Genomic DNA, 21,730 nt, shown 5'->3' on the forward strand with positions numbered 1-21,730 from the left:
TCCATAGAAAAATAAGATTTTGATCTTAATTGCCCTCAAGAGAGCTGCAAAGTAATCCCCACATAGAGACTACAGGAAGCGCCACCGAATTTTTCAAACAACGTGATTAAACTATGGATCTCGCTTTCCTGGGAAGCCATTGAGGCCAAAAATGGCCAAGGCTTAAAAGGAAAGGAATAGTTATCAAGAATTTCCATACTTACTCTGATTAATTATACTCTAACTCTTTGGATGGGAAACTTAAGAAATGTACAACATTTCAAGATCCAAAGGGAAGGGATTGTGTGTCTGAGCACTGTGGCATCTTTATACCCTCTTCCAGATGAGGAATTGAGCTGGGGCCAACAATCCCTGAGAAAGGTTACAGCACCCAACAAACTACAAGTTTGAACCTGTATGATGATCCAAATACATCAGAAGGCCTTTCCTCTACATAAAAGGGATTCCTTTTGTTGTTCACTCTGTAATCTTAAGCATGTTACACAGGCCTTCAGTCTCATCTGTACAACTAGCATGATTTAAAACTGCCTTTGTAAAGCGCTCAGGAATCTGTAGCTGTACACATCATGAGTCATAGTAAGAATTCAAATTAGCAGTCCATTTCAGTGGTTCTGGCAAGTCTTCTATGCAAGGGTCTAACCAGACCATTAATGCTAGAGTGCATTTCTCTCTTGCAACACGTATTTACCAGCTAAGCAGCAAGTTTTGTACAATCTCATTGGACCAAAACTCAAGACTACCTAGCGCATCAGTTGTACTTACCCAAGCAACATTGATTGTTCTGATTAAAAAAAAAATACATTGCTTTTAGTCAAATGCTAAGCTGAGGGAGAAATAAATAACAAGTTGTATTGCAAAATTTAATTCTCCATGCACAGAACCATAGTAAATAGCAAGCGACCTCCCCTTGCCCCAAGCATGAGTCAACCAAACTATTGCTGGCATATATTTATCTAAACTGTTCTTCTAAGACAGTTCACTCCTCCTGGCAATTCATCCTAGTTCTTAACCATCTTCATCATAAAAAGGCCTTTTTAAAAACAAAATAAAATAGAATTCCAACACTGCAGTTCTTATCCTGATCAACTGTAACCACAAACAGTTTCATTTATTTCTCCTTGCAGCAACCTTTACATATTTGTTTATTATAATCATGTCTCCCTTCCATTTTTGTCTAAGCTAGACAAACCAAGTTCTTTCCTTTTTTCCTCACTGTTCACATTTTCTAGACCTCAAATCATCCTTGTTTCTTTTTCCTGGACTCCTCCCAAATGGTCCATGTCTTCTTTGAAGCCAGATGGACAAATCTGAAAATATTACTCCAGCTGAGGCCTTGCTAGGGCTGTTAGAGTGGTAAACAAAATGCTTTGGGTGTCTCATACACAAAACACCTGTTTACATGTTGCTAGAATAATGCTAATATATTAGTGAATTATGGTCTGCCTCTGATCTACTGCAGTAGATTTCTGCATCCAGATCTCTGCAGTATGGTTTTCAAGCTAGTATTTCCCCCATTTCATTTCTGCCTTTGATTTCTCCTGCTTAAACACAGTATTTTACATTTCTCCTTTGAAGATGTTTCAAAACAGAACACAATTTGCCAAGATTGTTTTGAATCTGACATCTTTCACACAAAGGACATGCTATTTGCCATCTTGATATCCCCTGCAAATCAAAGTGCCCTCTCATTTCTATCACCCAAGTTAAAAAAAAGAAATATATAATAACACTAGATCCAGCAGACTCCTGTAAGATTCCTATTGGTATATGCTTCCAGCTGACAAGAGCCACTGGTAATTACTGCTGGAGTGCTTTCCTCACTCGAGTGGGGACTATATGTCCCAGATTGCCTATTAGGATGTCAAGTGACACAGCAACAAAAGCCTCAGTAAGGACAGGAAAACCCCACCAGGAGAGCCATTGTGCTGCCATAAAAGGAAATTGTTTGCTCAATGTTATTTGTTCTAACAGCCGATGGAGACCTGTAAAATTATCACCATGTTATCTATTTAGAAAAAGATTGTTTTGATAATTAACTCCACCATTTTTGGAAATTGAAGTTAAGTCAACAAGTCTGTAATTTGCTAGCAGCCCCCCTCTTACAAGATCATGACATTTCCTAGTGCAGTAGTCTTTGATTCAAAACATGCCACTGCCAACTCAAAAGGAATTCAGCATTTAACAGAAACAATTTCATCCTAAAAAATTTCAGCAGTGTATCAGATTGACAACAATCTTCCTTTACTGAAATATGTAAATAATACACCCTGATACCACAGTGAAAATTAATATTTGGCCTATGTAACATAGGGAGAACACTGGGCTCCTGAATCCCAGTATGGAAAGCTACAGACTAACAAGCCAGACATATGCAGAACTTGAGGGAAAACAATATAAATACAACACAGTCACAAAATAATCTTGCGATTAACCAATTCAAAACATAAGAAAATATGGCTTTTCTGTACGTCAGAGATACTGCCATCTTTCTATTCAAGAAGATTTTAGAGCCATCTCAAATCACCATTACTGTGTTTTTTCTTCAATTAAATGTATGCTATGTTCTATTTAGAGATGGACCTTCACTAAAACACTCAATCTGCATATTCATTATAGGCCAGATATACATTTGCAAGCAATTTGTGCCTTTTTTAGAAAGCCATCCCAAAGAGACCAGTCTGAAGATATCCCAGCAGATTCAGATTCAAGATCCGGATTTTTTTAGACCCATCTGTATTATTTTTGTTACATACCGTTGTATTTTAGTTACATATCACCAGCATATCACTAAAAATCAGACAATCTCAGAATTCAAACCCAAATCCACAGTTAGCAAAAAAAAAAAATCTTTTATTTAAAAAGTCAAACCAAACACTTGGATATGAACGAATCCCAGGAGATTTGAATTCCAGATCCAGGTCAGTTTAGGCCCATCTCTTCAACTGCATTTATGCATCATTCATGGATTCACAGCACGGAAGTTAAGCGTACTGGAAGGGTTCAAGGGCCTGCTTACCATGTTGACCATGTTGTAGCAAGGGAACTAGATCCAGCAGTGTCACCAGTGTCACGTAAAGTCCTTGATAGTCCAAAGATGGGTAGTCTGATAACTGAGCATCACGACTTTGCTGGCCACGTTCAGATGGAGCATCTCGCAGGACGCTGTAAAGGAGGGAGCGAGTAACAGTAGGGTTGATGGAACTGACCTGTGGTCTTAGAGATGGGGTGAGTGGGAATGGCACAGGAAAAAGACACATGGTCATGGGCACTGTCAAATTGGAGGCATCTTGATTCTCCTTCTTCCCTGTGCGGGACAAAATGCTGTTGGGGGGACAAAGAAAAAAAAGAGACAACAAAGACACAAAGAACAGCACATTACATTGAAATGACACTATAAAACAAATAATAAAACACCAGATACACCCCACATAAGATGCAATTGCTATCGAAACCAGTGCATCTACAAATCTAGAAACCATTCGCTTTCATGCTTCAAGATAAGAGAATTAAAAATTGACATCTAGGAAAATTTCATTGCATCTCATGTGTTATCTGGTTCATAAGGAGCAAAAATATAAAAATGCATGTTTCAGTGCCCTACCCATGTTTCACAGTTAAGAAAAATTCTGAGAATTAAAAGTGTTTGCTATGGAAAAACAGCTGCATCAAAATAAGCTGGTATATTGCTCTGAGATTTTGAGGATTTCGAGAGATTTATTCCCCCCACCCGCTATAATCTTTTGAACCAACTGACTGAAAACATGCAAAATATAGGTGTGGCACTTGCAGAAACATGTTTTAGCAAAGAATAAACATGTGTGTTTGTTAAGATAGTCTTAAAAATCACATGTTTATTGCATTAAAATAATGTCTGTATGTATTTTATGATACTGTTTCATGACCACTCACTCAGTATCATTTGAGATAATGAAGTTTAAACAGGCACATGGATTTAGAAATAATATCATATTTCTAAAATGTTAACTAAACTACATTTGGAAAAGTTATAAAATAATATATAGTAGATGGTCTTTAGCATATGTTTGTGAGCTAATGGTAATGGTTGTTTATGTGTGTTTTTAATTTTGCCCATGTTTGGGGAGGAAACACTTTACTTTATGAATACAAACACTCCTTGGGTAAATAGTTACCTTCAAAAATCTAAGGGCTAAGCAAGCAAGACCAATTATGTAACTGCAGATCAGACAGTATGTTACCATACATTCCTGCTGTTACTTACGTTATTATTCAACAAAACTCACTATAAATTAAAGGAGAGATAATTTCAAAAAATAAAAAGGATTTAGTGGGAATCAAAATAGAGACTATGTCAACCAGCTTGTTATGTCATTTTAAGAATGTTGTACATGGTTGTAAGCATGTTAATCTAATTTATTAAAAATAAACCCCACTATTTTAAATAGAAATAAATTGTCACTTAAGCGTTGTTATATTTTAGTTATCAGGCAATTGTAAGGTTATTTCATAATCTTCATATGTGCCTATAAAATATGATACACCTTTTAAGTATATTAAACCACATACAATGCTTTTTTTTTTTTTTTTAAAGCACGTTTTACACCTCTCAGTGGTTGGGATTTCCAAAAGCAGCTGCTGTTGGTTTAACTCTGTTCCCAAAGTCAGTGCTAAAACTTATAAAAGACAAGTCAGTGGCACTAAAGTTTCCACTGACTAATGAAGAACAGAGATATGTCACGAGGGAACACCCCTGGAAACCTCTGTCCTCTTTAACAATACAGAAATCCCTATCGTATAATCACCTTAGAACCAATATATCTTCCCTCGCAAGTCAATTCAACAATTTACACAAGTCAGCTAAACTCTTGCTAAGGTGCTTATAACAGAAAGCGTCATTCGTTTGCCATATATATAAAACACTTTTACAAGTACAGTTCTATGCCAAGTGGCTACTATCACAACACACTTGCAGTCAGAGATGACAGACAGAGTCTGTTTTAAGAAATGAAATACTTTTTTTTTTTTTTTCCCTTTTTTATTGTGCCTTACATATTTGGCAGATTATTTTGGTTTCTGTTACCCAATGTCCAGTACAAGAAACGTGGTGACTGTCATAACAGTGCTTATGAAATTGTATCAGAAAATCACCTAAGATCTAATATGACTTTAAAAACATATGGTCAGAGTGCTGATTCCTTTTAATTTGCTTGATGTTCATTTGCCATACTTTGCAGCTCCTGTTTAGAGATATGAAGGTACTAAATCATATTCCTTCCCCAACTACCAACAGATAATACCAATTACCCATCCCTTTACTTGCCAACACATCACTTCAAGCACACTTATTTCCAGAAAGGATATTACTGTATTAATTAATCCTTGCTTTGGAAAGTGTAAGATAGAGATGGAGAACTTCAACTATAAGCTTCCCTTCCTTTTAACGTGGAGCTATGGCCCATGTATAGATTAGAGGCCAAAACACACCACCTTGTATCTTGATCAGGGCATCCTTCTGTTCACTTCAGGAACAGCAATGAGGCCACATCTAAATTCCAGCTGCAACCACGCCAAATTTAGGGGAAAAAAAAAAAAAAAAGGGACAAACTTCCAGACCTAGACTTTTCCCTTTTCCCCGAGCCATATGTTTTAAAAACAATAAACAGAGCTAGGAAGTCCCCTGACACCAAGATACAACGATTGCAGTTTGCTCCTGTTTCTGCTCAAACCAAGTACTGAGAACCTGGAGTGTCTGCAGATCATAATTCCATACTGAACTTGCCCTGTGACAAGTGGCAAAGCTACCAGGGCTTGTTTCAAAATTTGTACATCTTTGCTGCAAACCTATCCCAAAACTACTGCCTTCTATGAAAGGTTTCCTAAAACTCCTACAAGAGAATTGCATCTCGCCAAGGCAGCAAAACAAGCTTGACCATTAGTTAGCCACTGGGCATTTACGATTATTCCTTATGTAAAACATTTTACTTAGAAATACATATGGAGAATTTTCTCCAAAAAAGTGTGAAAGAATGAGCTGTTCTGCAAGACATTTATTAAGTCTCAGATCATTCCTCAAACGAGGGAGAAAACACTGAAAATGAGCAGGGCATGAAACAAATTCATGCTGTAATGTAAAGAAATGCTTTTGCCCAAAGAGAAAATTAAGGAAGAACTAAATGAATCAACGTGCTATGCATTGTGTATGGTGATTTTATGTGATGTTTGTTCATAGAAATAAGGAATTTAATTTTTTCAGCCATTCCACATTAGTTCCCCCCACCCCAGACCTTGTGATTTATTGAGGCTATGTACAGAGCAAAGGAGCAAATTAATTCCTTGTGCGATCCAACTGTAGCTAGCAGAATGACACCAGATATGAATGTGATCCAAAACAGCGGGCATGCCCCACTGAAAAGAACACAGTCAATGTGTCCATAACATGGAAAGGTAAAAAGTATAATAAACAGTAAAAGCTACACCTTAAAATCCAATCATCATAAGGAATTTCTCTGGCTAAGCATTATTCCTCCATGTTTCCTGTGACTACATATGTTTATCAAGGAATGTTTGTCCTAAAAAAATTCAGCTGCAAGGAGAGTACACATCAAACTGGGAAGTATTTTTCAAAGTTATTTTTAAAATAGTAGATGATCACAAGCAACCTATTCTGAAGACCAGACCCAAAATCTCCAGAAATCAACAGGCATTTTTGCTACTGTTTGATCAGTACTCTCTTAGCAGCCCAAATTCATCACATATGCTCCGTCTCAAGCTAGAAAGATTATTCTCCACCATGTACTTCTATTATTGATGTTAAACCTTGCACAATGGAGTCTCAGTGTAGGAGGCAGAAAGAAGACTCAGCATGCAGAATATTCAAAGAAATTTCTGAATATGCTCTTCAGAAAGGTTCTTAACCAGTCTGTTTAGTTTTAGGGTAAATCTTGCAGAGATCTGCACACAGTAGGTGGGAGTTTCCTTCTTTCCATCTGCCACACTAAATACAGGGTGTGTTTTGTTTTGCTTTTTTATCCAGCTTCTTTCTTAGTATCAGCAAGTGCACAAACTTATACTGGTTCAACCATAGCACTCAGGCTTTGACCAACAGTTCAAATTTCCCAGTTACAGAATTTAGAATGTGGATTTGACCTTGCTGAGTATCAGAACTCAGCCCACTTAAATTTAGATCCAAGTCCTGGCTTCAATTTCTGTTGCCCTTTTAACTCTGAGGCTGATCAGATCCCAGATCATGAAGAACAAAGTCATTTGTGTAGACCTGCATATCAGATAACGACTATCACTTCTGCCCCATGAGGTTCAGCATTACCAACAACAGGATTTTGGTTCAGTCCCGTTCTGAACATGAAATAAAGAAATGGAGTTGCCCACCTGTGCAATTGCTGCCCTGATTTCTGATCTGCTTTCATAGTCACTAAGTATAAAGCTTTTTCAGTAAGCCCAGAAACATCACTGCTCATGGAGCATGAAGAATTTGTCACACGGACATGTCAGCTGTACTACTTAGAAAGATGAAGACAACAGGGCGGTATACAGACACTTTCTTTAAGCAGGAGATGCTAAATCCATCCTGTCCCAATGGACTTCTGCCCAAAAAGAAATGGATGTCATTATAGCACTTGGTAGCTACAACTAAGAGAGAAAATGTTCAGAATCAAGTCCAACTTTCTTGCTTTAACAGCTTAAAGGCCCACAGCATCTAAACAGAGGCTGTTTTGTCATACTTAAATACAATTGAAGAGTGTATGTTGTGGAAATAATCCATCAAAACAGCCTGATGTGGGAACAGAGACACACATCAGAGGTATCTTTAGTGACTGTTTGAACTGCTGCAATTAAGATAAAATTGAATTTATTAATCTTTAAAAAAAAAGTCCTACTGGCTGCCAGAAGTTTCATCAACACTTTAAATGATGAAGAAAAATTTCACAACAGTTAAACAATTCTACTCTTGAAATTTTCAAAAATAAGCAGGAGGTTTTTAAGTTTGCAGTGAATAGGTGTTCCACTGATAATGAGTATTTCTGTCTACGTATCTTCTTTCTTACAAATAGCGTCAAGGTTTTTGATACATCCCATGCACTTTAAATGAATGTTAGAATGAACTACTGTCATTCTTTCAAGTTTAAATTCTTGCTTCTTAACTTGTGTACATCATAGAGGTATGTATGCAAATATATGGGTTAATTGTATTTTGTTAATGTTTCCTCATCCAATAAGGCAAATAGCTGTATTTGCAAACTAGCTTCTGACAATCTTTCCAGGTATAAATCAGGAAGCTATGCATAGAAAGGCAGCTTTAACTGCATTTTTGTGGGTATGAAAGTTAGCGCCAGCAAAAATCTGGGCAGGAAAAAAAAAAAAAAAAATAAAAAAAAAAATCACCTCTTCACTGTCAAAAGCCACTTTAAAAACAGTTTGAAAAAGATGAATCCACTAGGTAGCACTGTGGAATGTATGTCAGTCCTAATTAAGTCTCAAAATTTTTCATATCTTTTTAGCAAGACAAGAGGTAGCATTTCCTATTCAAAATGTATTCTATAATCACATGGTATTTTGCACTATATATTTTTACTAAATATTGGACTAAATCAAAACCCCAAGGCAGAACAATTATGACCTGCTGTTGCTATCCAAATCCAGATCTGTACACAAACTTTGTGTCTACTCGTAGTATTAGGAGGGACTGAACCAGAACCCAAACCTGAGAGTTAGCTGAACTATGGCACAGAAAGAACCTAGTTCTGCTTGTCTGGCTCATCACTCTAGGATCCTGAGGCACCAGGACTATCAAGGAGGTCATGAGTAAACACATCTAGAACTCTATAGGTCACAAACTCTTTTCTTCACAAGTTCAGCATGCTTGTGCATTTAGCTAAGTCTTAGGAGGGCCAAGCAAATGTGTAATCAACCAAGTTTATTTTAGAATCAGCCACTCAATAAGCAGCTCAACTGGGCAAATTGGGCAACAGCCACTGAAGAGATTAATTCATAACATTCTTTTCTTAAATTATGCTCTGACTCCTTTTGGCTGAGCATTGACCCATTAAATCTTGCAACCAATTCAAAGTCAATCAATACCCCCTACAATTCTTTAGCTCTTTTTTCTTCAAGAGCATTAGTTAAAACTTACCTCAATAATGTCTGAGAAAAGTATTTCAGAGTATTTGCAATGTCAGTTCCAGAGGGCACAGGGTAAATGTTGTGGAGAACCCGGTTGTGGTATTCCTGAAGGTAACGGATTTTGGAAGCAACTACATAAAAGACAAAAAACAAACACAGAAACTTTCATTTAGGTTTTCTTGTAGACTCTTGACAGAATCACATCTCTTCCTACCATTTCTGACTATTTTTTTATTCAAGAATGATACTGAAAAAAACAACCCAAAAAAAACACCAAAACACAAACAGAAAAGTCTCTCAATTCCTTCTATTTTGACTGAATAAACTAAACACTCCAGTGCAAGAGTGCCAAAGGGAAGGCACAGAAGTGAATGCCTGCATCTGTTAGGCCAATGTAGTGCTAGCAAATTAAAAGAAAAAAAAAAATAAAACAAAAAAATCTGCACTTCTTACATGTCTCCAAGGATCTCAAGATTCACTTATAATGAATGAGTCACTGGATCACAAGAGGTTCATGTGAGACAGATAAGTATTTCTACAGCCAAAGCAGAGATATAAGCTAACACAGAGAGGGCTTATATGATTTACTCCAGGCCACGCATTTACTTAATGCAAGGAACTAAAGATATGAAGAGATCTGTACTGTTTATTTAAGTGTCTTAGGAAGTCTGATCAAGCAGGTGAGGGAATTTCAAAGAGCAGTAGGAGCTCTTGTTGTTTTAGAAATAACAGTGGGTTTGTTTTCTATTAGAGATCCTTGTTCAGTATTGGAAAAAAAGTGATTACCCACCATAGCTGCAATGCCTTACGCTGCCTGCATGGGACAAGACAGTCTCCTACAGAGACACCTGAGCGCACTCTCAACTCTTTTTTGCTCAGGCTAATCAACTCTGCTGAGAAACAGAGTGCATTGGCTGTGGCAGAGGGCTGAACCCGCTCAACTGCGCTTCCAGCTGGACAGCTCAGCAGTTGTTCACAGCATCGCCCTCTGCAGACACAGCCTCAATGAAAGCAGAGCTGGCTGGGAACTTTTAATCGCGTTAAAAGCGCACCAAGATTGTGTAACAGGCAGTTTGAAGGGGAGATGCTTCTGAATGACTTCAGCCCTTGAGCATACGGATTATGACAGTCTTCCACTTACACCAAGATATACTTTGATCCCCTCAGGGCTCCTTCAGTATAGAAGATAAATCATGCTCCCTAAATGAGCAATTAGTCAATACTTTGTTTTATTCTCATTGTCAAGTGACATTTATTAAAGAATGAATACCATGACGTCCTCTGCTGAATAGAAAGGCAGTAACTGCCTGAGAGACATCCCTATGCCCCTCACTGCTGCTGTATCGGAACATTTTATGAGCATTCCTATTTTTTTCTACCTCATTGACAAGTTGAACGAGAAGGGGTGACATTGTATCCATACTACAGAAAAAGACTGAAGAACAGACACCAAAAGCAAAGTGTCTGCAACTGCTGTGGGAGGCTCAGCTTGAGACACCAAGAGCCGTTTTGCCAGAATAGACAGCAGTACGTACTGGACTTACATCCAGTAAACAAAAGTATCTGTGAGCACTCAGTCACACAAAAAATGAGGTTTGACAATTTCAAGTCAGTTATCCATAAAATGAGGAACACTCAACCATCAGGCGAAGAACAGTTTGCTTGAATTGCATGACAAGAAACCCAGTCTTTCAGCGCTCAACTGCCCTCACCGTGATCATCCTTTCTCCATTTTCCTGCTGTACTGACCATACCCTCCCAGTTTCTGCAGCAAGTGAAGCTTCTACAGACAGAAGTCCCCCTCACAATATTACCCTGCTTCATCACAGGGAGGAAGCCCCCCATGTGACTGAATAGGGCTGGGGTCAATGGGAAAACAGCAAGTAAAAAAGCAATCAGGGAAACTGACATCATGCATATGGAAAAGTAATAAACTAAGGATGCATAAGCAACTTTAATTCTACTTCCTCACTTTTAAGTGTTTAACTTCATAAATGTATTTTAAGGTGATGTTAATGGATAATTAAAATCAATCACTACTTCCCCCACCCCCCACACAACTGAAATCGGAATTTTTGTTGCGTGGACTCAGATTGCCTCAGTATAGCTAGGAGCAAGACCAGAGCCTTTCAGGCCACCACACAGGCACTGCAGCACACCAACTCTGCTTTGCAGGAGGTTCTCCCTGGCTCTGCGACACCAGCCATAACCAGCTTCCTACACACCCCCAAAAACACTGGGGTAGGTAACACTGGGTCATGATGTGTTTCACTCCAGGTTACAGAAATTCATTTTAGCCATCCAAGACCTTTTTTCCCCTCCTCGCCCCACACCTAATTCTTTCTGCCCGCTATCTCAGTTTTAGTCCCAGTTTTGCAGGTCAGTTTACCAGCTTATTTAAAGATAGGCACTTTTTTTTTTAATTTTATACTGTCATAAAGACCCCTATAAAAACTAATCTAAAATAATTTAGATTAAGAAAGGAATTACGTCATAAATGTATTTGGGATGCTACTTTCTTGTGCTAGGGGAAAAAAAAAGAATACAAAGCCAGGCATATTTGCAAAGTAAACAGACCACATTTCACAGTACCCACCACAGAACAATTCACAGCGGGATGCAGAGTTTACTGTGGCTGCCATGGTTTGCTGTCAGAAATCTGTAAGTGAACTAGATTAACAAAATGCCAAAGATGATGTCAGAATTCAGGTCTAGATGTATTTTAGAGAACTGTCTGCCTCTCTACAGCTACTTACTTTCAATAAAGGGTATAGAGTATCTAGAATCACCTTTTTTTTTTTTAATAAAGGAAATATTTTTGTTTCTATTAATCAGCATTGTCATGCAATTGTATCAGGCAAAACACCAAAACAGAAAACTTACTTATAAAGCCTAAATATTGACATTAGCTTTAGGCTAAATGTTTTAACCTCGCCTCTCAGTTCTGTTTCTCAGGACACTGAGAATTTCAGCACAGCCTCCCAGAACACAACGAACCTTCTGAAGGAAAGCCCCAGAGCAAAACTTTGCCATCTTTCAAGATACAGAAGCGTGCAAATTACCCAATTTTCTGAGTTTCTGAGCACCCAGAGATACACTTCAAAAAGTTATGTCATTCTGTGGACATACTTAGCCACTGTGATAGGGTCATGACATAAAACAAATTTAAAAAAAAAAAAAAAAATTATTCCACAGTGCTTTGCTGGATACCTCTCTAGGCTCTACACTGACCTAACTAAACTCCCTAGCCCCCTTGTAAGCATTGACTGAATCAAGAGTGAAACCATCAGGAGTTTTAAAGATGGTCTTGGTTGCTCCACTGGCCTGGAGAAGAACAGAATTGGCATCAGGCATTCCCAGGACATTACTTACCACAACTAACCACCAGTTACTGCTATTTAAGGTGAAAAAGAACTAATTTTATTTGAATATCATAGAACACCTTAGGCATGCCATGATGAATCAAATGAGGAACATCACTGTCAATACTTATGGTATGAGATACAAGATGCGTGTCACAAAAAAGGGAGGCTTCTCGAGATGATCTCCCAGATTGCCACCATTTTACCTGTTGTTCATACAACCTGCCAAAGAGCTGTGGGGTAGCCACAGATTCATGGTAAGACCAGCGCCTTTTTGCTCTTCTGTTCTGATCAATCTGTTTCCTCATTCGTAGTGTTTGCTGCTTTTCTTGGTAAACTGAAATTCATTATGACTTGTGACTCCTTCCCAAGACATTCTGGTTCTCGCCTGTCAGTCAATGAGGGCAGAAGCAACAGCAGCAACAGCTGGGGTTTGAAGGTTTGCCTGACAGTGCTGTACGCACATCAATATAATCCTTGTCCGAGTCCATCACCATTTCTCAAAAATTGCAGGTGAGGGAATCTTGAAGTTATGTAGAGACAAAGACATTTGGTAATGCCCTAAGAACTAGTCAGGGAAGCAGCCTTGGTAAACAAAATACATTCAGTAGGTTAGAACGCACAGGATATGTCCATTAACCAAATACTCTACCTGGAGCATCATGACAGAGAATATTAGGAGGCAGAAAGATCTGAGACCTGGACCCCAAGTAAATCTTAAAATAGAGAACAACAAGGACATGACAGGCCAAGATGCAGTGTCTTGAACAGTACAAGGGGATGAAAAAAAAAAACAAAAAACCAAACCAGCCAAAGAGAAAACATGAAAGAGAAGCTCAAACAGAGCAGACCAAAAGCATTAAGAATGGAGGAAGAGAGAAGGCAGAATAGAAAAGGAAGAAAACGCCAAAGGCAGTGTTGGAACAAAAGGCAGCAGAAATTCTTCCACGTGCCAGTGTGAAAAAAGCATAATTAATGTATAGGTATCAAAAGAGAGAAGAAACAACTGCAGAACTCAGGTAGGGGTGGGGAAGGCAGAAAGAACAGAGCAGTACAGATATGAACATTGCACACTTCAGGGCTGTTGCATGGTCAGAACACTGTGTCTCTATTAATGAGGTCAGAAGCACTCCTCCACACCAATCAATTAGCAACAACATAATATTTTAACAGCAACATCATCCATCATTGTAAATAAACAGTAAACCCTAAAGGAAACAAAATACAAGTATTCTTTTCCATAGGTCAGTTCAGCACAGGCATATATAAATACAAGGATCCTTCCCAGTGACCTGTAGGAAGGAGACAGCAAGTCTTAGCACCTGAAGTGTCACATCACATCATGTCATCGTGACAAACATCAGCCCAACCTACTAGTCACAGGCTGCCTGGCTCACAGCCATGACACTGTATCAGGAGAGAAAATCGCTTTGATAAGGGAGACAAGCTCAACTACCCTGGTATTTTTCTTTAAGCCTCCCAGTAGGGCTCTTGCAGCCGCACCAGTGGTTACCAGCAGCAAGAACAGCAGGGAACACCAGCATGGCCCGGCAGCTGATGTCCCAACCACCATGATGTCGTCTGGTCGTGCCCAGGTCCCATCTAGCCAGCAAGGTGGTTAAAAGACCCCTGGCTGCGAGGAGGCACGCTAGGCCCTGGGCAGGGGGATGTCGCCACCCAGAGGGCCCTGCTGGGATGCTCTGGGGCCTGGGGCAGGCAGGCGCGTGGGCAAACAAGGCAAGATGGAAACACCCAGTCTACATTCACCCAAAAGGTAAAGAACATAAGAATGACAGCATCCCTCCCTTCCCCCTCCGTCTCACGGCGAGACCGCCTTCCAGATGGCAACACCCGGGCCACCTCAGCTCCCTCCAGCCTCCCAGGTGGGTACCTCCTTTGGGACGGGGCACAGACCAGCAAGGCCGGAGCCTTCCCGCCGCAGGCCGAGCCGGCGGTCACCAGTCTTCACTCTCACCCCTCATTTCTTCCCCTCAGCTCCCCGGCGCTGCCTCTACCCAAACCCGCCGCTTCCCCAGAAGGGCCACCCCGGCTGCCAGGCTCCGGGCGGCAGCCGAGATGCTCCGAGGGCCGCCGCCACCACCAAGCGCTCGGCGGCGGCTAAGACAGAAAGAGCCAGAACGAAGGCAGCCTCCCTCCCTCCCTCCCTCCCCCTTCCCCTTGCACTAGCTGCTACGCGGCCGCCACATACGGCGGGAGGCGGCCGGTCGGCGCTATCCCCGGCGGGGCGACTGACAGCCGGCAGCAAGGCAGCGCCATGGGCGGCAAGGCGCCCCCGGCCCCCACCTTCCCCCGCTCCCCTCGGGACAGGCCCGGCCCCGCCACTCACACTGCTCCGCCTTGGTGGACATGCTGCCGGCCCCGCGCTCTGCCCCCCCCCCCTCAGCCGCCGAGGAGCGCCTGTCCCCCGGGCCCCGGTGAGCAGCGGCGGCGGCGACCGCTTCGCCTCAGCGGCGGTGCCGCTGCCGCAGGGCTGCGGGCCGGGGAGCGGCGAGCGGGCGGGGAAGGGCGGGAACCGGCTCTTAAAGGGGAAGCGCGTCTGGCGGCTGCGGAGCGGGGGCGGTCCTGAAGGGGCGGCTCTGAGGAGATGTTGTCCCCGTTGGCGCAGCGCTGGGCCGGGAGATCTTGACGAGCTCTCCCCTGGGGTTTCGGGGGTGTTTGGGGCTGGTGAGGGGGCTGGTGGAGCGCACCCCCGGGCCGCCGGCGCGGGGGGCGGCCTGAGGGGAGGGCTGAGCTGGGCCAGGGATGGCGGCGTTCTCGGCTTTATTCTGTGCTTATGTCCTGGCGTGAGCGACACAGGATTGATTTCTCTTTCAGTAATTTTTACCTTGCAGTAAGGTCTCTTCTAATGCTAGGGAAAGGTCTATTTTAGAAGACCTTGGTGTCTGAATTTATGAAAATACTTACTTCATAGCCAGCTATGGTGTGTGGGTCTCAAGGTCTCGGTGGTTTTGAGCTCGCCAGGTGCGGGGACGAGGAGGAGCGAGACCCGGGCACTTGACCCAAGCTGGCCAGCAGGGTTATTCCATACCATGAACGACACATTCAATAAAAATTAGAAAGTTTGCTGAGAAGTGCTCCCTGTGCCTTGAAGGCCGCCATCCTGAGAACTCCTTGCCCCGGTGCCAGAGCCCTGAGCCCTTCCCTTCCTCCCGAAGCCGCAGCCCTGTCAGTGTCCCACACTGGCTGTCCCCTGCTGGGGGTGCACAGCTTCCTACCGCTAGAACGGGCTGAGTATAATCCTTGTGTATTTTATATTGGTATCGGGATCAATACTGGTTCTTTAGTGTTATCAATGTTAATTATTTAGTCTTATTCTATTAAATCTGTTTATATTTCAACCCTCGGGTTTCCTTGTTTTTTCCCAGTTCCCCTTCCCGGGTGGGGAGGGGCCATCAGGTGATAGAATAATTGTCTAAACAACAATAAATTATTGTAGGTTCTTCAAACTCTAACAGCTTGAAACAGGAATGTTGTGTCTTTCACTACTTCTCTTCCCCTTGACCCCCTGGTAGCTCAGTCGGGTGCCTCTGGCCAAGTATCCCCACTTGTTTCCATGGTGTGCCAATCATCCTGCTATTATCTGCCCTTCCCCAGGAGACAAGTGCTGAGCTCAGCCCTGACGCCCCCTCTCTGTCACCAGTTCCCAGCTATGGTTACTGCACCAGGCACCATCAGTGCAGGATGAAGGTGGGATGGAAAGACAGGTGGAGGAAAACAGGTACATTTTATTGTTCATCATGCAAGCCAGTGCATCCAAATTACTGCTGCCCTGATTTGAGGATGATGCACATTCTGTGCTGGGAACTGCAGTGAAGGGGGCAGATGCTGTTCGCTGGCTGGCTGTTTTTCTCAAACCAATCTTCTAAAAATACTGAATGTGCAATGTTTTTCCAACACCACTTAATTAGATCCAAAATAGAGCTCTTAATGCATTTCCGTGAGGCCATAGTTCTTCCCACACTCCCTGCTGCTTGCAAGCCCCGAAAAGAGAGAGTGGAACCAACTCAAAGGGTTGCCGCTGGCTGGTATGAACAAGCTGCAATGAGTGTAGAGGGGCCGATCAGCAACTGAAGGGTGTGAGTTAACTGGCAGAGGAGCTGCCTCCGTTCCCTTGGGCAGTACTTCACAAAAGCAAAGGGCACTGGCCCATTCCCATATGGGCTCTGCTCCTTCTTCTTCCTGGGCCTGCTGCAAGATCCTGTAGGCTGCTACCAGAACATTTATGTTTACTCTTTTCCTAGAAACTGACGTGCGATAGCCGATCCTACTGAAGTCAGTGAGAGTTTTTCTATTGATTTAATTTAATGAGGTGCCCAGGGAGGTCACGTTGTGCTATAAGCCCCACTTCCCCCAACCCTGGGTCTCACAACATCGAACATAAGTGATGAAAATATAGAAAAATGGCTTTCAGACCTCACTGAAATAAGCTGTTGAAGGCAGGTCTCATGTTTATCTTGAATTTCTGTCTGTTGATGCAACAAATCAATCTGAACTGCTTTATTGCTCATTACAGAACAATAGGGAACTGTGCACTGAAAGGAACTGAGCTCTCATAGGTATCCTTTAAAATGTACCAAGTGTTCACATACTGCAGTGGCGAGCCTACTAAAAACACTCAGGTTGTTAAAGCAGGAATACACTGAGAAAAAATGAATTCCATTTCTCATGTAAAATTTGTTCTTTGGTTTAAGTGCTTGAAAATTGCAGCTATGCCTGCATTTACTGAACAAGATCCTGTACAGTTCAGCATGTAATTCGGGTATATGGAAAGCAATTTATTGCTTATGAGTCCTTCTGCGTGCCTAAAAAATGCCTAAGCCCCAAATAAATCCTGATAGAAGTCATCTGTTATTTGGTCAAACAATTTGATAGATTTGCCTAGTTTGTTAATACAAGTATAGAGACTCATGCTTTAAATTGTGAACAAGTGTGATAAAGGAGCAAATACAGGAACATGACACTCTGTGTCTGTCCAGACACTCTGTGTCTGGAATTAATTTCTCAAGGCTCTGTGCTGAATAGAAGTCACCATTTCTCAGCAAGATTCTCATGAATTTGCGTAATAAAATGGATACAGTTCTCCACTGGAAACATTTTTAAGCAGCTAAGGTTTATATCCGTATGCTTTTTACCTCTGTATGCACTCAGTTAAGAGAACACATAAAAGCTGCAGGCATCTGAAAGTCCACAAGTCATTGATGCAAGAACATATTTTAACAATAAATGAATGGGTAATGGAAAACTTACATACCAACTAATGAAAACCAGAAAGAACAAATGGTACTTTTCTGAGTTCATGAGTGGAAATTTCACAGAATCATAGTATTACTGAAGTTGGAAGGAACCTCTGGAGCTTGTGTACTCCAACTTCCCTGCTCAAAGCAAGGTCAACAAGAGCAGATTGGTTGGGGTCATGTCCGGTCAGGTTTCGAATATCTGCAAGGGTGGAGACCCCACAACCTCTCTGAGCAACCTGTTCCAAGGTTTGACCATCCTCACAGTAAAAAAAGTTTTTTCTTATGCTTAAGTGGAAATGCTGTATTTCAGTTTGTGCCTATTGCCCCTGGTCCTGTCACTGAGCGCCACTGAGAGAGGTCTGGCTCTGTCTTCTTACTGCTTCCCTTCACGTATTTATACACATCGACAAGACCACCCCCCAAGCCTTTGTTGCTTGTTGAGGCTAAGTAGTCCCAGCTCTCTCAGCCTCTCCTTATACGACAGATGCTCCAGTCTCTTCATTATCTAGCCCTTCCTTTGGCTCACTCCAGTATGTCAGTGTCTTCCTTGTACTTATGAGCCCAGAATAAGACCCAGCACTCCAGACGCGGTCTCACTAGAGATGAGTAGAGGGGAATAATCACCTCCTTTCATCAGCTGGCCATGGTCTTCCTAATGCAGCCCAGGATCCCGTTGTCCTTCTTGCTACAAAGACTCATTGCTGATTCACAGTCAATTTGGTGTCTACCAGGACCCCCAAGTCCTTCTCCGGAGAGTTGCTTTCCAGCTGGTCAGCCCCTAGCCTGTACTGGTGCTTAGGTTAGTCCTCCTGAGGTGCAGGACTTGAATTTTCATCTGTTGAACTTCATGAAAGTCCTGTTGTCCCATCATCTGGGTCACTGACAAAGACATGAAACACTACTGGCCCCAGCATTGACCCCCTTAGTGACTGGTTTCCAGCTGAACTTTGTGCCACTGATCACAACCCTTTGAGCCCAGCAGTTTGTTTGGCCACTTTTCAATTCACATCATTGTCAACTTATCTAGTCCATACTTCATCTGTTCGTTAACGCCAATGTTATGGGAGACAGTGATGACAGTCTTGCTAAAGGTAAACATCTACCACTCTCTCCTCATCCACTGAGCTAGTCATTTTGTCATAGAAGGCTATCAGGTTGGTCAGGCATGATTTTCCCTTTTAAAATTCACACTGACTACTCCCAATCACCTTCTTGTCCTTAATGTGTTTGGAATTGGTTTCCAGGATTATTTGCTCCATCAGTTCCCAGCGATCAAGGTGAGGCTGACTGGCCTATAGTTTCCTGGATCCTCCTGCTTGTACTTCTTGAAAAATAGGAGTGACGCTTGCTTTCTTCTGTTTCTCAGGACTCTCTCCCAGTTGCTTAGGCCTTCTATAGATAATCAAAAGCAGCCTTACAATGGACATTTGGCCAACTCCCTCAGCACTTGTTGTGTGCTATCCATGTCCCATGGACTTCTGTATGTTTGGTTTGTTTAAAATATTCCCTTACCTGATTGTCCTCTACTGACAGGTAAGTCTTCCTTGTTCCAGAATCTCCCACTGGCCTCAGGGGCCTGGGATTTCTGAAGGCAGGTCCTACAAGAAAAGACCAAAGTAAAAAAAGACATTGAGTACCTCAGCCTTTCTCATGTCCTTCATCAGCAGGTTCCCTGCCTTATTCAGCAAAGGACCCAATTTTCCCTAGCCTTCCTTTTGGTGCTGATGTCCCCGTAGGAGCTCTTCTCATTGCTCTTCTTGTTCCCTCAACAGATTCAATTCCTTGTGGGCCTTGCATTTCCTAATCCCATCCCTGCACACTCGGCCGGTGTTTCTGTGTTCCTCACAGGTCACCTGCTCCTGCTTCTTGTACGCTTCCTTATTACGTTTGACTTTTGTCAGGAACACTTTGTTCATCCGTGCAAGCCTCCTGTGACCTGTGCTTGATTTCTTCCATGTTGGGAGGGACCATTCTGGCGCTTGAAGGAGGTGATCTTTGAAAATGAGTCAGCTGGATGTCCAGATGTTAAGGTGACAAAGTACATTCAAGAGAGCTACAAAATATATCTCTCTCTCACAGAGTTATAAACCACATTCTCTGTTTCATTGACTGAAGAGACTTAATTCTCGTATTTCCTTCCACTGTGGGTTTTGCAGGATAAGGTAGATCAGGTTTGGAAGGGATCTGTGTGCTTTGTGCTGGTTTTTAACTAAACTTTGTCTGCCATAACAGTGTGAATTGCAGTTACAATATAGTTCAATAATAAATTAATGAAATATCCTGTAAGAAGAAAGTAAGTTGTCCAGAGCTGAACTCACTATTTATGTGACTGTTGGTCACTTTGAATTACATTTTCAAGCATTCAGCTCTGAACAGAGACACAAAATGTAGTATTTTTCATTTGTTTTTAATCTCCGAGCTTTAGCAAATCTACTTTTAGAAAGGTAATCCTTTCTGAAAAATACAAAATCCTAAGATATCCTACCTTGAATCATGTACAAGAAATTTCTTAAATTGTTCACAAATTAAAGGGAATGTATGCATATATATAAAATAAGTCTGTCTATGTATCTGTTTACAGGTACACATTTGTATACAGAGATGTTCACTGTTACCAACTCTTGATACATTCTCATGGTGTTTTTCTTAAAGGCTCAGCTTCCAGAGTCAGGTAAATACATGAATCTGTATTTGAATTTTAAATAAAAGCTAGGTCTTGCCTGGCACATTCAGACACTCAAATGCAGTATAAACAATGTTTGAAACCGATGAGGATTTCCAGGTCTAAATGAGAGGCAAGGATCTAAATGCTTTCTAAGTTTTATTAAAAAAAAAACCACAAAACTAATAAAGACAGCCAACTTTCAATTTCATTTATTTTAAGCCAATGTCTTGATTTTTTGAAAGTTGCTCACAATTTCTGGCAGGAGTTTCTCATTAACTGCATTGTGATAGGGATATTAAACCCCACAGCAGAGGTGCAAAAATGCTTGGAATGTCTCAAACCCTTGCTTTAATCACTACAGGCCTATCTGAATTGAAGGCTCCATGAAATAAAGGAGGGAAGGGAGAGTACAGTCTGACTGACGAGCCAGTGGTAATCCCAGGAAGAAAGCCAAACATAACAAGTCAACTGGACCAGCGGCAGGAGAGGGTGAGCTTCTCTGGCACTCAAGACTTTTCAACCCACATGTTGCTCTCTGAGTACCTACCACTACCCCCAGGCTGACCTAGCCCAGATGCAAGGTGCTTGGTATGGGACTGGAGCCCCTGAGCAGGACCTACATAAGGGCTGACCTCCTCCGGGTCAGATTCAAACAGCAGATGGAGCCCCTCAGGCTCAGACATGTCCATTTGACAGCAATAGTTAGACCCCATTAAATTTAATTTGTCCCTAAATCTTTGCTCTCTATAAGCATTAATCCTCATGAATGATGGTCAAATAGATAATCCCTTGAGGAAAAAATATATCTGGGATTAAACTGAACCATTAGGCTCAACTCAGATATGCTACAGCATGTATCCTGGTTGACACAGGATGATTTCTGGAGCTGTTCCTGAGGGCTCAGACACCTGGGTTAACCGGCATCAGCCAAGAGGCAGTGAACAGGAGGCACCTCTTCTTGCTCATAGAAGATCATGTCTATTCCCAAAAGTAACACAATATTACTGACAGCTTGTATAGTCTTGTGCAGGAAAAGAATTTCTTCTGACAATGAGATATCTATTCTTAGCCTCTGTGCTGAGACTTAAAAATGCAAGGAACACTTCCTATCTTGCCTTCAGTGTTGCTATCAGACAGTATACGTACAGAAAAAAAAAATCAGTCAGACCTCCTGCTGTGGGAGGACAGGAATGTAGCTATGCTGAGGAGGAAGGTGTATAGTAGGATAGAAATAGGGTAGGATAGAAATTAGGATAGGGAAGGGAAGGGAAGGGAAGGGAAGGGAAGGGAAGGGAAGGGAAGGGAAGGGAAGGGAAGGGAAGGGAAGG

The 21,730-nt window shown here is 41.9% G+C and overlaps 1 protein-coding gene across 2 annotated transcripts in view; it reads right to left on the bottom strand.

Annotated features, from left to right (window-relative positions):
* Positions 1–14,848, bottom strand: part of UNC79 (unc-79 homolog, NALCN channel complex subunit) — a gene marked incomplete at both ends in the record, with an annotated part of 113,553 nt that extends 98,705 nt beyond the window's left edge. For both annotated transcript variants that reach the window (XM_082484735.1, XM_082484734.1), the window contains 3 exons: positions 3,017–3,321; positions 9,128–9,248; positions 14,827–14,848. In XM_082484735.1, the coding sequence (XP_082340861.1) occupies positions 3,017–3,321; positions 9,128–9,248; positions 14,827–14,848 (448 nt within the window). The remainder of the gene's footprint in view (positions 1–3,016; positions 3,322–9,127; positions 9,249–14,826) is intronic.
* Positions 14,849–21,730: the final 6,882 nt, after the last annotated feature.

Source organism: Vanellus vanellus (assembly GCF_965231255.1).
Source record: "Vanellus vanellus genome assembly, chromosome: 6".
NCBI lineage: Eukaryota > Metazoa > Chordata > Aves > Charadriiformes > Charadriidae > Vanellus > Vanellus vanellus.